At 31.5% G+C, this 13,614-nt stretch overlaps 1 protein-coding gene across 1 annotated transcript in view; it reads right to left on the reverse strand.

Moving 5' to 3' along the window:
* The window catches only part of PCDH15 (protocadherin related 15), a 714,179-nt gene that overhangs the window by 41,325 nt on the left and 659,240 nt on the right, over nucleotides 1-13,614 (reverse strand). Inside the window, exons 29-30 of the mRNA XM_033131356.1 lie at nucleotides 8,336-8,551; nucleotides 1,476-1,564 (exon numbers count right to left, since the gene is read on the reverse strand). Of these exons, the coding sequence (XP_032987247.1) occupies nucleotides 1,476-1,564; nucleotides 8,336-8,551 (305 nt within the window). The remainder of the gene's footprint in view (nucleotides 1-1,475; nucleotides 1,565-8,335; nucleotides 8,552-13,614) is intronic.

The raw sequence follows: 13,614 nt of genomic DNA on the forward strand, positions 1-13,614 counted from the left end.
TTGCAGAATTATTCATGGTGGCCAAGACATGGAAACAACTGAAGTGTCCTTAGATAGATGATTGGATAAAGAAGATGCGGTACACATATACAGTGGCATGTTACTCTGCCACAAGAAAAGATGACATACTGCCATTTGTGGAAACATGGACGGACTTGGAGATTATCATGCTAAGTGAAATAAGTCAGAAAAAGTTGAGAATGGTATGATTTCACTCACGTAAGATATAAAACTGAAAGCAACAAATGAACAAGACAAACAAGCAAAAACTCACAGACACATAGCAGTTGAGTGGCTACCAGAGCATAAGCGGGGAGGGGAAGAGATATAAGAGGGTAAAGGTGGTCAAATATATGGTGAGGGAAGCATGGTGAACACACTATATAAACCACTTTTGCAGAGGTAAACAAGGCACTGCATGAATTGATTTATTTTATTTTTATATTAATAAATGTTTTTTTTATATGATAATTTATATGTATCAATGTTCTTACATGCATTATTGATAATCCTGCAGGACATTTTATATGACAATGGTTAAATTTCATAAAATGTCAAAAAATCATTGTTATAAAACATGTGTGCCTTTATCATAAGAGAATCACTCCTGCATTAATCAATGACTGTTGTATTTTATTCGACACATAATTAGTGAAAGTTTAGTTATCTATCTGAAGCTTCTACTGACAACTTAGAAATGAGAGATGTTTTGCTAGACAGAGGTAGATTAACAGTGATGATTGATAACTGTCAATTTGAACTCAATAGGATACACAGAATAATAAATAAATACCAATATAAAAATTATGAAATGATGGCAGGCTAAGTTAAGATAGTTAAGAGTGAAATAGTAAAGACATTTTAATAATCCTTGGTAGCATTCAGAATATTAGAGAACTGAGCTTAATAAATAATCACAACTTTGAGTTAAAATAACATGTTCAGCCATGTTCAGTGTAAACTTTTCAAAGGCAGAGGGACATGGAATATATTTTAGAGTAATTAAAAATATATGTTATTTAGAATTCACCATCTTGTTTTTTGAAAGAATATGCTTTAAGCATGTAGATACGTCACTTTGAGAAATAGCATTCCCTAGACTAATTGGGTTGCTTAGATAATGAGCTATTTGAATAATTGGGGGCCACAAAATAAAGATATATACTCAAATAATTAATGTTATGATTTATTGCCTACATGTTGCATTCAAGGTTATACTGATGTATCAATCAAAGCATTGCGAATAATAAGATCTCTGACATCTAATTTTCATTCCTTGTTGAAAGTACTCTCAGAATCTACACATATTTCAAATAAAGCTACCTATTTCAGGAAAAGAGAATGCTAAATTATTATTAAGACAGTGTTTTAAATATATGTGTTTAACCTGAACATGATAATGATTAATATGACCTCATGTGATAAAAATTATAGCAATGTGAAAATAAATATACATGTAAACAAAAATCCATTACTCTGTGAGATCCTCTATCTTTTTTTCCACCAGAGTGGGGGGCACGTTGGAAACAATGACTTGCATATCCAGCTGATTGACCACCGAGACCTGAAAGAAGAAGAAACATAATTTGTTTGGCTTCTGTTCATTAAAGTTTCTATAATTAAAAATAAATTTTATTTCTTCCCTACTGTGCATAGACATTTTTAAATTTAGGAATAAATGATATTTTTGTTTACAATCTCCGCTGGCTATTGGGGCATGTTGAGAAAGATGGTTGTTTACTTAGAAGTTACAGAACCCTAATGATTTCGAGTGTTGCAGATTTTGTGTTTATTTGTTTGTTTTCTTGGTTATTTACTAAAGCTTGAAAGAAGGTTTTTTTTTTTTATTAATTGGGTTATTTAAAAACACTCAAAAAATGGAAAACACACGCTTTAGGTTTTATAAATATTAAGAGATCAGTTATTCATTGTAACTAAGAATGTGGAATATGACTACAATAATTCACTTCATGAAATCATAATGTATAGTCTTTATGTCTGCTTTATTCAATTTTATGTTTGTGTAGGTAAAGTATATATACATATATATATATATATACACATATATATATATACACACACACACACAAACTTACCTATGGGGCTAAAATGAATTTTAATAGCTGTGTTATGAATTTGTCCTATTCATTTAAACATTTACAGAGTTCTTTCTGTTCCTACTTAGAAAAATGAAAAAAAAATTAAAGCATTTATTCCCTGCTTACAATGTATTTTTTTTTTACTTTTTCCCCTTCAATTCTCTAAAGGCTTTGACTCATTTACTTCTAACAACTACCATATCAGGTAGTTATGGCTATTATTCCAGTTTTAAATAGGAAAACTGAAAGAAAAAGATACTGAATAACTTTGACCAGGTTAGCATAGGCTGTCTGACTCCAGAGCATGTGCTCTTTACTATTATCCAATACAGGTATAAAAGATGTAAAGTCAAAGCATGTATTGTCCTGTATGTATATTATACACTATTAAAATTGTATAAATGCATATACACCAGGACCATGAATTGAATATTCTGGATTAAGTATATTTAGTACCATATATCTAAATATCATTTATCTTAGTTCGATGATTTCACATTTACAAGTATTAGGTTGGTGCAAAAGTAATTGCGATTTTTGCAGTTATTTTTTAACCCTTTAAACAGAAGTTACTTTTGCACCAACCTAATATATCTATCTATCTATATACATATATATAGATAGATAAATATAATATCTATCTATCTATCTATATACATATATAGATAGATAGATATACATACATATGTATATATGTATGTATGTATATTTTATACAGGTTCCAAGCTGACTTCCATTTTTTTTTAAGGAGAGTGCAGCTCACACTAGTCCCATACGGGGATCAAACCGGCAACCTTGGTGTCATTAGCACCACATTCTAACCAACTGAGCTAACCGGCCACCCATAAGTTGTCTTCATATAGTTGCTTATAGATGTCCTATCAGGAGTTACAAATTCAATATTATCATGAACCAAGCAGGTAACTGAAATGAGTGAAGCAGCCCAAAGTATGAAATGATAGGGATAAGTGGAAGTGAGCCAATGACACATCTGAAGAGGTCAACTATTAACTCTTCTCTAGTGAATATTACCATGTGGTGAATATGGTACATAGGTGCAGATTTGCTGGGATCTTTCAGTTTTTCAAAAAAAGTAGGAATTCAAAATATTATGTGAAATATTTACAACTAATTAGAAATCTTTCAAATCATCGTGTAAACCCCATAATTCATGTTTTGCAATCTATATAAGCCAGGCATCTGTTTCACTACCACCTATGAGCAAATAGTTAACAATGCCTATTACAACCGTGTATCCCTAACTCATTATAGGTGCCTGGGACCAAATGTTTAAATTTTTCTTATACATGTAGATGAATCTTGATCTTGTCTTCACAAGAAACATGTAACTTCATTAGAAAACGGATTATCCCAGCTTTTGTGCAACTGTCTTTTCTTATTGGTCCTCAGTAAAAAAAAAAAAAAAAAAAAAAAGATAGAAGTTACACAGAAGCATTTTTTGTTTTGTTTGTTTGTTTGTTGATGTATTTATGTTTTTAGTAGTAGAAATACATGGCACAAATCTCTAGAAATATGTATGTGATAACTGTAAAACTGTTTTCTGTCTCCCTTCCTTCCTTCTGTCCCTTCCTTCTGTCCCTCTCTTTTTTTCCTTATCTTTTTTTTCAATACTGGATCAAGGAACATAAAAATAAATAAATAAAATAAAAATAAAAATTCTGGTCAGAAGTAAACAGGCTGGAACAAACGGTAACCATGGAATGTTATCTCAAAAACAGTAGATTCCTAAACCTCCCTTGTAGTTTGATGGAACCATGTGATTGAGTTCTGACCAATGTAAAGTTAGTGTAGAGGAAGAAATAAATATTCATAAACCTGTTCCATGTGTTAACCTCGCCTTTCTTTCCCAATGTCTATCTTACTGAAGAAGCCAAAGAGAAGGACAAAAACACAAGTTGGGAAGAAATTGAGTGCCTGAATCTCCATTTGCAGAAAAGCTGTCAAGAACATCACCCAACCTTGTAACCTCTCATTGCTGTGTCATATGAAAGAAAAATCAAATGTGTTTTTTAAACCACTGAAATGTTGAATTTTATTGGTACAGTCTACCATGACAAACACTCATTTGTCATAGTGTTTGTCATAGATCTATTATACATGGGATCTATTATACATGGCTGTTTGATTCTTACTAATTGTAGAACAATGGAAAACTGGAATGTTAGTTATAAGTAGGTTCAGGGAGTAGTAGAATTTCCTCTTGTATAAATATGTTCTGAGTTTTGGAAGCTTATTTATAGGTAAACTTTTGGAATTCAATCAATTAATGTCCTAGGAACTCTATTTAGAAGCAAAATTTGTCCTAGCAGATATAAGTAACCCTATCATTTGCCTCTTAAGGACAGTCAGTGTGTTCTCAGAAAGATAAATTACTTACTTATTGGAATATTTTAATTTGTTAATGAGCTTAGTGGCTAAATTCTGACTGAATCAACAACAAAACGATTTAAGATCCTCTCGAATATATACATATCGAGCTTACAATTTATCAAAACTATTTTCTGTTCTTAATAATTTTTGAAAACATACTTTTGTATTTTTGCAATATAAAATTAATATATTTCTAATCTGATAAAATAATGAAAGTCATATTGTATTTAACTCCAAAAGTAGTAGATTCAGACTTAATTTCTAACAGTTTTAAAATTTAAAATCTAACTTTTAAAGTGTTAACATATGATTTATGTAGAATGTACACAATTTTGAATAGTCAAATGGAGACTAAGGTATTACAGTTTATTTTTATTTTTTCAAACAAATCCTACATCCCTGAATCTTTGGTTTCTTCTATCATCTATAGATATTTAAATGTTTTAGAATTAGTCTGAGGATTAATGTCTGAGTCCTAAGAAACAATAATACAACAAGGTCAGGAGAAGAAAATGAACCAGCAAAGGGGACTGAGAAGGAACGGACAGTGAGGTAAGAGGTAAACAAGAGAGAATGGTGGTCTGAAAACCTAGTAAAGGTAACGATCAGTCAAGTAATGCCGATGGTTCAAATAAGATGAAGGCTGAAACTATCAGTGCATTTAGTAACAAGTAGCAATTGATGATGTTGACATAAGCAGTTTTAAATGAGTGTTTGAGAGTGAAATTATAATTAGAGAGGTTTTAAGAGTGCTTAGATGCTGAGAAATGAGAGTCAATTCTAACAATGACTATTTCTGGAAAGAGAAACAAATTGAGTGGTAATTGGAAGCGGTTTTTTAAAATTATTTTTTTGAAGATATAAAGACCAAAAAATTGTTATGGAAATAATCAAATAAAGGAGGGAGATTGTTATTGACAATGTATATAAGAAATGGGAGATCTGCTCAAACAACATCTTAGAGCTGGTGAGTGGGAATGGATCTGTTGCACAGGTGGAGGTAATGGCTTCAGATAAATGCATAGAGAATCCATCTAAAAGAAGAGGAAATAAGGCAAAGAGTGTTGGTGTAAATCCTGAAAGGTAGGTGGATTTACTGATGGGAGTTGTAGAAATATCCTTCTAAATGCTTTAAATTTATCTTTCAGTGAAATTTGATGCCAATTAATTAGGCAATAGTGAGGATGAGAAGATATTGAAGATTGTGAGAGATGAGTTCTTCTAGAATGGCCTAGGAATATGGTGTGGTCACTGGACAACATAAGAGCTCATGGAGGACTTTATCATTAATTTAAAGTAAGACTATTATACACTTTTGTATGTTTTCGCAGACATATTCATCATGGGAGAAAGGAGAAAGTTGTAATTAACTGGAATTATGGTTTTGCCAAGTGAGTATGATATAGATCGAGAAGGGAAGGAAGCTGAATTGTTATGTGATCAAATGCTTATACTGATTGATACTGTACCACAAAGCTGGTAAGGAGGAAAGAGAAAACATGAGGGAAGAGGAATAGAAAAATAGCAGTCTAAATGGATCGAAGGTCCTGTTTAGGGCAAAAAAGTACTGGAGTTAGCTGATCACATTCAGTATTGTGGTATAAAAGTGGGAGGTTTGAAATGAAGGTTATAGAGGAGTTGTAGTAATTGGTAATGGCAAAAATAACTGGTTGTTAAGTGGCTGTAATAGGGTGGAGGAGAAAGCCATTGGAGGAAAGGTGTTCAAGGAAATTGTGAGCTAAGGATGATGGAAGATTCATCTCTGCATGCAATGACATTCCAAAAATTACGACAGGAGAATTACTGGAGATACTAACAGTAACTCAAGAGCTAAACTCACGGAGATACGTTGGGGATTGACCGAAGGTTTGGGAGATCATAGTAATAATGTGAGGCAGTGAGGGAGTGACAGAGTCAGATGAGAATCAAGGCTGGATTCTTAGGAAGGAGGGAGGGTATAGCAAGAGCAGTGTGGTGTGCCGAGAGTCCTACTTTGCTAGTATGGTAGGTAGTATGAAAAGAGAATCCTACTTTGCTAGTAGGTCGTATGAAAACCAGTAAACAAACACAGAAAAGAACACAAAAGCCACTATTTGAGAAGATAGCAGTAGTAGTATCCTCAGGGGAGAGCCAGATTTACATTAAATAAGAAGGTTTATCTAAATTAAAAATCCTATCTTCACTTACTCCTACTAAAATTTTTTTCAATGGTTTCCTGTTGCTTTTAGAAAAAAGTTCCAATCTTTTAAATAAGGCCTACAGCTTTTATATGGACCAACTACTTCTACCTTCAGGCCTGTCTCTTAGTCACTTTCTCTTAATCTTCCAGACTGAGTAAATATCTATGAGTTATTTATACCTACTATCATTTCTCTTCCATTTTGGTTGTGGCACAATGTTGTTCTCTCTGCATAAAGGTCTTATTTGTCTCCAGGTTTCCCTTTTCTTCATTTAAAGGATTTCAGGTCTTATAAATAGTACTTTGCTGAAAAGGCTTCCTTGTACATACATATTATGTTTTAAAAATATATAACATTACGATTTCCTTAAACTGAATTTTTCTATATATATATTTTGGACAACTTTAAAGGTATATTTTATAATTTCCACATAATAGTTTCTAGAGTGCAAATAAAAATCCCATAAACTTCACATTGCTTATGTCCATATTACATATATGCTCTATATAGTTATATTTTGTTTATGTTATTTATATTTTAAATACACTTAGTTTATTATTCAACCTTAAAGCACCATAATGTGCATATCTTAAATAACAGGAAGATAAATAACATTAATTTACATGTATAGATAATAATTTGATTGAAAATCTATGTCAAACATAGTATTTTCTGTCAAAAGCTTCTTGGCTTAGATTGGCTTTTGTCTATACTCTGCAGCTCTATTGTTATAAATGAGAATGTTTTGTCCTTTATCCCATCACAAACATGGTGATTGGTCTTCACAATTATCTAAAAAGAAAAATATTTGATCACCAATGTCTGCATATATATATATGTGAGTTAAACTTGTCCAGGGAAATAAATGAGGGAAACTGGACAATGAAGATTTAATAAGGTATTAAGAACAAAAGAAAAATTATATGATTCTGTCTTTAAGTGACAGATATTTCCAATAATAATTATCTTATGACTTTTACTAGATTCATCAGAGAAAATCCTAAATATTGATAGAGATTCCACAGGATAAATGAATTGATGTTGAATATTTTTAATAAATGTTAATGTCAAACCACACTTCGGAATAACCTACCACTGAGCTTGTGTACAGACTAAGAGAAAGTCAGAACGGAAAAGTGATGTTATTGATTGAAGCTAATATAACTGTCAAGGATCATCAAAGTCATCAATGGGGATTTTGCTAAAACTAGGAAAAAACATCCACTGAAACATAAACTTGCTTTGAAACATTTCCTTTTGTTTCCTCAATTACAAGGCCTATAAGTAATTTAAACAGTAATAAAAAAAGTGTTTAATTTCTACAGCACAACTTTGTAAAGCATTTTATAATTTTAAGTAGCCCCATCCAACTCTATATTAAAAATGAAGCCTGCAGACCAAATACAAATCCAATGCTGATGACATTGCTGTTGCAATCATATATAAAAATGTATGATGCTATTTCCCACATGTCAAAAAAATAAACAACCATAAAGCTACATTTTTTATATCTTAAATTATAGCTATCAACCCCTGGATGGAAATTAATCATATTTATGTTTTAGAAAACCTATTTCAAATAAATTTAAGTTTTATATGAGTTGAAAACACTGACTCCTGACTAGTATTTCACGTAACCCCTTATCTGAAGTTTTATCTACTTACAAGTACATCTGCTTTGCCACTTAGCCCCTTCCCATAGTCGTCAGTTGCGATGACTTGAAACTTGAAGTAGAACCTCCTCATATTATGGAAGAGCATAGCAGTTTTGATAAGCCCTGTATATGTTTCCACCACAAATCCTTCTTTTTCATCTTTAATTGGTGGTATTATGAGTCTGTATGCCATGGCACTATAATTGCCAGTATCTTTATCAGTAGCCTAGGAGGGAAGAAACACAGGTTATAAATGATCAGGAAAAACACCTTTATTAAAAGGCTTACATACGTTTGCAAGACTGATGTTCCTCGTGTAATAACAATACATGAACGCCCTCCTAAAAGTCTATTTTTCTGGATATTGTTGTTAAATTTATAGACTTTGTGTCCACAGATTTGAATGGTTGTCATTAGAATAATAACTACTGAACTGTGAATTAAAGGACATAGACACTAATAGAGTGTCTAATCTAATCCATGAGTCAAGTGTTTTGATTGGCATGTCAAATGGGTTCATCTTTGGGCTGTGATCCAAATTCATTTAAGGATGGGATTGTTTACCTAACCATTGCCTTGTGTATAGGCATAGCATGTGATTGTATTTTTGTTTATCTAACCTATTTCCTAAAGGGGAAAAAAAAATAAGGCATTAAAATACCTCAAATAAAAATAAGACAAATCAAATTTCAGAGCTTTTAACCAGCAACCCAGAGATGCATAAAGAAATTCTAATTAAAGTTATATCATAATTAGGGAGGGTTAGAATACTAATCTAACTTCCTTTTTCATTATCTTGTATTCTGATTAACCAGATTTGTTCCTGGGGGTAGGTACTTATGATCTACATGCTAAGATTTCTTAACATTTAGAATTTTGAAAAGGTAAATAGTTGCTTAGTATATGTTGTGAGCGTGCATGTGAGAGTGTGTGTATGTGTGTGTGTGTGTGTGTGTGTGTGTGTGTGTGTGTGTTTTAATAAAGCTGTGAGCATAATTATTAGGCTGACTTTATAGCTTCTACTTCAGGGAAATTTTTCAGAATGCCAATATGAGAATTCTTTCATAGTGACATATTTGGATGTGGAATGATTGTAGAAGAATCTTAATGAGTTTACAGAAGGCTATATACATCTTACTCATTATACTAGATATGTGATTTTAATGTTTTTATTATTATTTTCATTGGTTATTCTCAGTTAACCAATGGCATTATTATTAAATATAATATATTAAGCATTTGTGATTTGCCATTACAATGCTAAGAATTCTACAAAAATAATCTTATTTAATAAAATAAAACTTGTCAGAGGAATATATTATTATAATTATATATTATTGCTGTCCAACAGAACTTTCCACAATGATGGAAAAGCTCTAAATATGTTCTGTTCAATATAGTAGCCAATAGTCACATATGACTACTGAACATTTGAAAGGAAGTTAATGTGACTAAGAAACTAAAATTTTAATTTGGTTTAATTTTAATTAAATTTAAATATCCAAACGCTATAGTAAGTGGTAAACTTGGGATATAATAACGACAATAATAGTAAATAATATAAATGTGTATTAACCTGCAGCATGAGCCTGGCTTTCCAGTTTCAAATTTCATATATGTGCTTAACATGGTTAAAAAAAGTAACCTAAAAATCTCAGATACTTCACTTTAAGATAAACTATTCTTGACTTTTCTAAGAAATTAAAATTCTCAGCTTTAGAACAGGACAAGCTCTAACTACTAGCTTATCTTTTAGATGATCTGTATGGTTTACATAATGGCAGAGCTCAGTTTTGGCATTAGAGGAACCGTCATTAGATTTCAACATAAGGTCAAATTATTAGTTAAAGGGAAAAAGAAGGACAAAGAAAAAAATAGTTATTAAAGTTTTTCTTTTTAAATTTTGAACCCTAGAGTTTTTATTCATTTAACACAGCATAGCATAAGATATAAAAAAGCACATTCTCAACTAAAGGTAAAATCAGAGTTTGAATCAAGTAGTCAAAGACATTTCTTTTACATACTATGAGTCAAAGACATTTCTTTTACAAATCTGAGAGTAATGCCAACTCAAAGATTTGGTTCAGTATTATCCTTTAACTTATGATTAAAACAGGCATTTCTCCTGAAATCAACTTTTTACTGTTAATGCAAATTTATTGAGGTAAAACAAATATGCAACAAAAAATGTTTTAATATTAAGTATACAGCTCCATAAAATTTTGCAAAATATACGTATCCATAAGGCCAGTACCTGCATAAAGAAACACAGCATGACCAGCATACCAGAATGTCCTTCATGTCATTACAGTCATACCCAGGGAAATCACAATCCTGATCGCTAACAGTATAGATTAGTTATGCCTCATTTCAAACTCTATATGGGTGAGATCATAATATATGTTCTGTTTTCTGTCTGACTTCTTTTATTCAATTTGTGTTGTGAGATTCTAAACCTTTATATTTTAAAAAAGATCCCGTAACACAGCATAATCATTTAGAAAAGAGAAAGTGGTTACAATAAAGTCATTGTGATTGCGTGGTACATTGAGCTTTTTCGCACAGTTCTTACTGATTAACTTACAATTTCAATGAACAAGTAATTTCACTTTAGAGTTTTGTTATTTATTAGATTATGATAACCATGAAGTAGCCATATTTTACCTTAACAGATTAAGGTGCTCTTTTAACATACTTTTCCTGAAACAAAAATCATATAATGCATAAGTTTGGGTATAGAATTAATAGTTATAACTTAGGAATATCTGTTATTTTTTATGATTTTTCATAGTACATTTGGAGTAAATTGTGAAAAAGTAAGATTTAGGATTTAAAAAAAATATGTTTACTGGACCTTTTATTCAAAAAATATAAAACTCAACTGTCAGTATGTTGTTAGTAATAATGACTCCATTAAAATTTTTATTTCTTTGAAATTTCTATTTCTTGATCCCCTTTGAAATATCAATGTTCTCATTTCATTGAGGATGGTTGCCAGGATCATTAGCATTCTTTCAAATTTCCCTGCTTTCTCTCAAGTATGTATAGTAGAATGCTACTAGTGAGTCAAACAATGATTGATAAACATTCCAGTAGGTACTATAGTTAGCAATTTAAAGGGTTTTCAAGTTTAATGTTGAATCTGTTCAATTTTCAACAACCAATGGATTTAACACTAAAACCTATGTATGACAGATGTTGACTGACAGATGTTGGGTATATACATTACAATCATATGCAGTTAATAATCGGATGTTCTTTTTATGAAATCAATTACAAGATATGATGCATTTAAAAAACATATCAAGTAACAAAAAATACTAACAACAAAATTAAGAACACAATTTTAAATATGGTTCAAGATGTGAAAAAAGAGTTCAGCATAGGGGTGTACTGTATCGATATGTTTCCTACTTTTAGTAATTTTAATTTGACTTGTTTGCTTGTTTTTTGTATTGTGTTTTGGAGATGTGGACTCAAATGTCAGATGTTAAAACAGTTAATCACTCAAAAGTTTTAGGTGTCTTTAGTAAATGAGAAGAATATTGATCAAAGTTACTATTTAATATATTATATAGCCAAGTACAGTATGATGACATAATAATCGAACTTTTATCATAATAGTAAAAACAATTAAAATTTTCTATTTCATGACACTTACCAATTAATATGCAAATTTAAGCCAAATATCAATGAACACTCTTACTATTTCAGGCATACTATCATAAGTTTGTAACTCTCTTAATATAATACATCAATCAATTTTTTTCTTATTCAGCTCAAAATGCATAGACTTTGATCTCTTTCTCTCTTTAAATATATATATATATATATACACACACACATATACACATATATACATATATGTGTATATATCTACATATGTATGTGTATATATATATATGCGTATATATATATATATATATATATATATATATATACACACACGCATATATATGTATATATATTTGTTGTTGTTATTTCCCTTTCTTTTCCAGGTCTCCTTATTGTTTCCTGGTCATTTTTTAATCAGTTGTGAACAAACTCTTCCTCCACTGAAATCCATACATTTATATGTAGCATACATTTTACCCTTCCTTGTTGCTGACTATAATGAGGCTGTAGGTATCTAGCTGTTGGCCTACCTCTTCTATTTCAACTTCATTCTGCATGAATTTAAATGTTTACATAGATGACACACCCCATAAACTACTTCAAATTCTTGGTCATGAAAAACTTGTATCAATCTGTGACGCCTTACTGCATCAGTGCAATTCCACAAGTACACTCTAGTCTTTCGGTGTATGGAGATAACTGCTACTAAGGAAACAATCCATCTCTGGAGACATGACTTCAGTGTATACATTCCTGACCACAACCTCCCATCACTTTCTTACTAAATTAAGATGTCTTCTTTGATAATAGTGAATTTTTAGTTCCACAAAAAGCATATGTGCTCTCATTACTTCAGGGCTTATGCCCCTTTCCTCCCCATCAGAGATTTCACAGACAGTCACATTGTTCTCATTTTTTTTGTCCTTCCACACCTAGAACTTCCTCCTGTTGAATCAATTTAACCACCAACCTACTTCTGGGTGACTGAAGAGTAATGAAATAAATGAAATAATCAGGCAGACTAATGTTCTAATGGTACAGTAAGCCCATGATCTCTGAGTGCAACCCTACTTTTATTTGGAAAATTTCTGCTCTGTATTCTTTATCGCACTCTAAAAGTTCACCCTTTCTTCCAATATCACATATTTTCAATCTCCTCCAGTGGTGAGGAAGCTGTGATTCCACATAAAAATTGAGGATATCAGTGTGAAATCTCTCACCTTCTCAGCCTATAACTATATCTGCGCTTACAGTCTTTCTTCAAATCTCAGAGGAACGAAATGACTCTTCTCTCTAGTGAAGGTACTCACTTATGCCTTCATCTGAATCTTTCCCAGCTCTTCTGCGTTTAATGCTTCATCATTTCTATCTCCCTGTACTTTGAACCTTTCACCTCTACAGGACTGTATCTATCTCTCTCTCTCTCATTAAAACAAAACTAGCTTTTCTTTTACTCTATACCCTCTTACACTATCTCCACAATTTCCATATCTATTTTTACATTTAATTGCCTCAGAATATTTTTCTATAATCATTGCCTCCAATTTCTTACTTCACAATCATCCCGTAACTGCAGATGGAATTCTGCTGCTATCATGCCATCACATGTTACAGTTAATGACTGAGGTTTTGGCTCAGTCTCAGATCAAACTATTAGTCCAGTTCTCTTTAAAT

This window comes from Rhinolophus ferrumequinum, chromosome 16 (genome assembly GCF_004115265.2).
Source record: "Rhinolophus ferrumequinum isolate MPI-CBG mRhiFer1 chromosome 16, mRhiFer1_v1.p, whole genome shotgun sequence".
Classification (NCBI taxonomy): Eukaryota; Metazoa; Chordata; class Mammalia; order Chiroptera; family Rhinolophidae; genus Rhinolophus; species Rhinolophus ferrumequinum.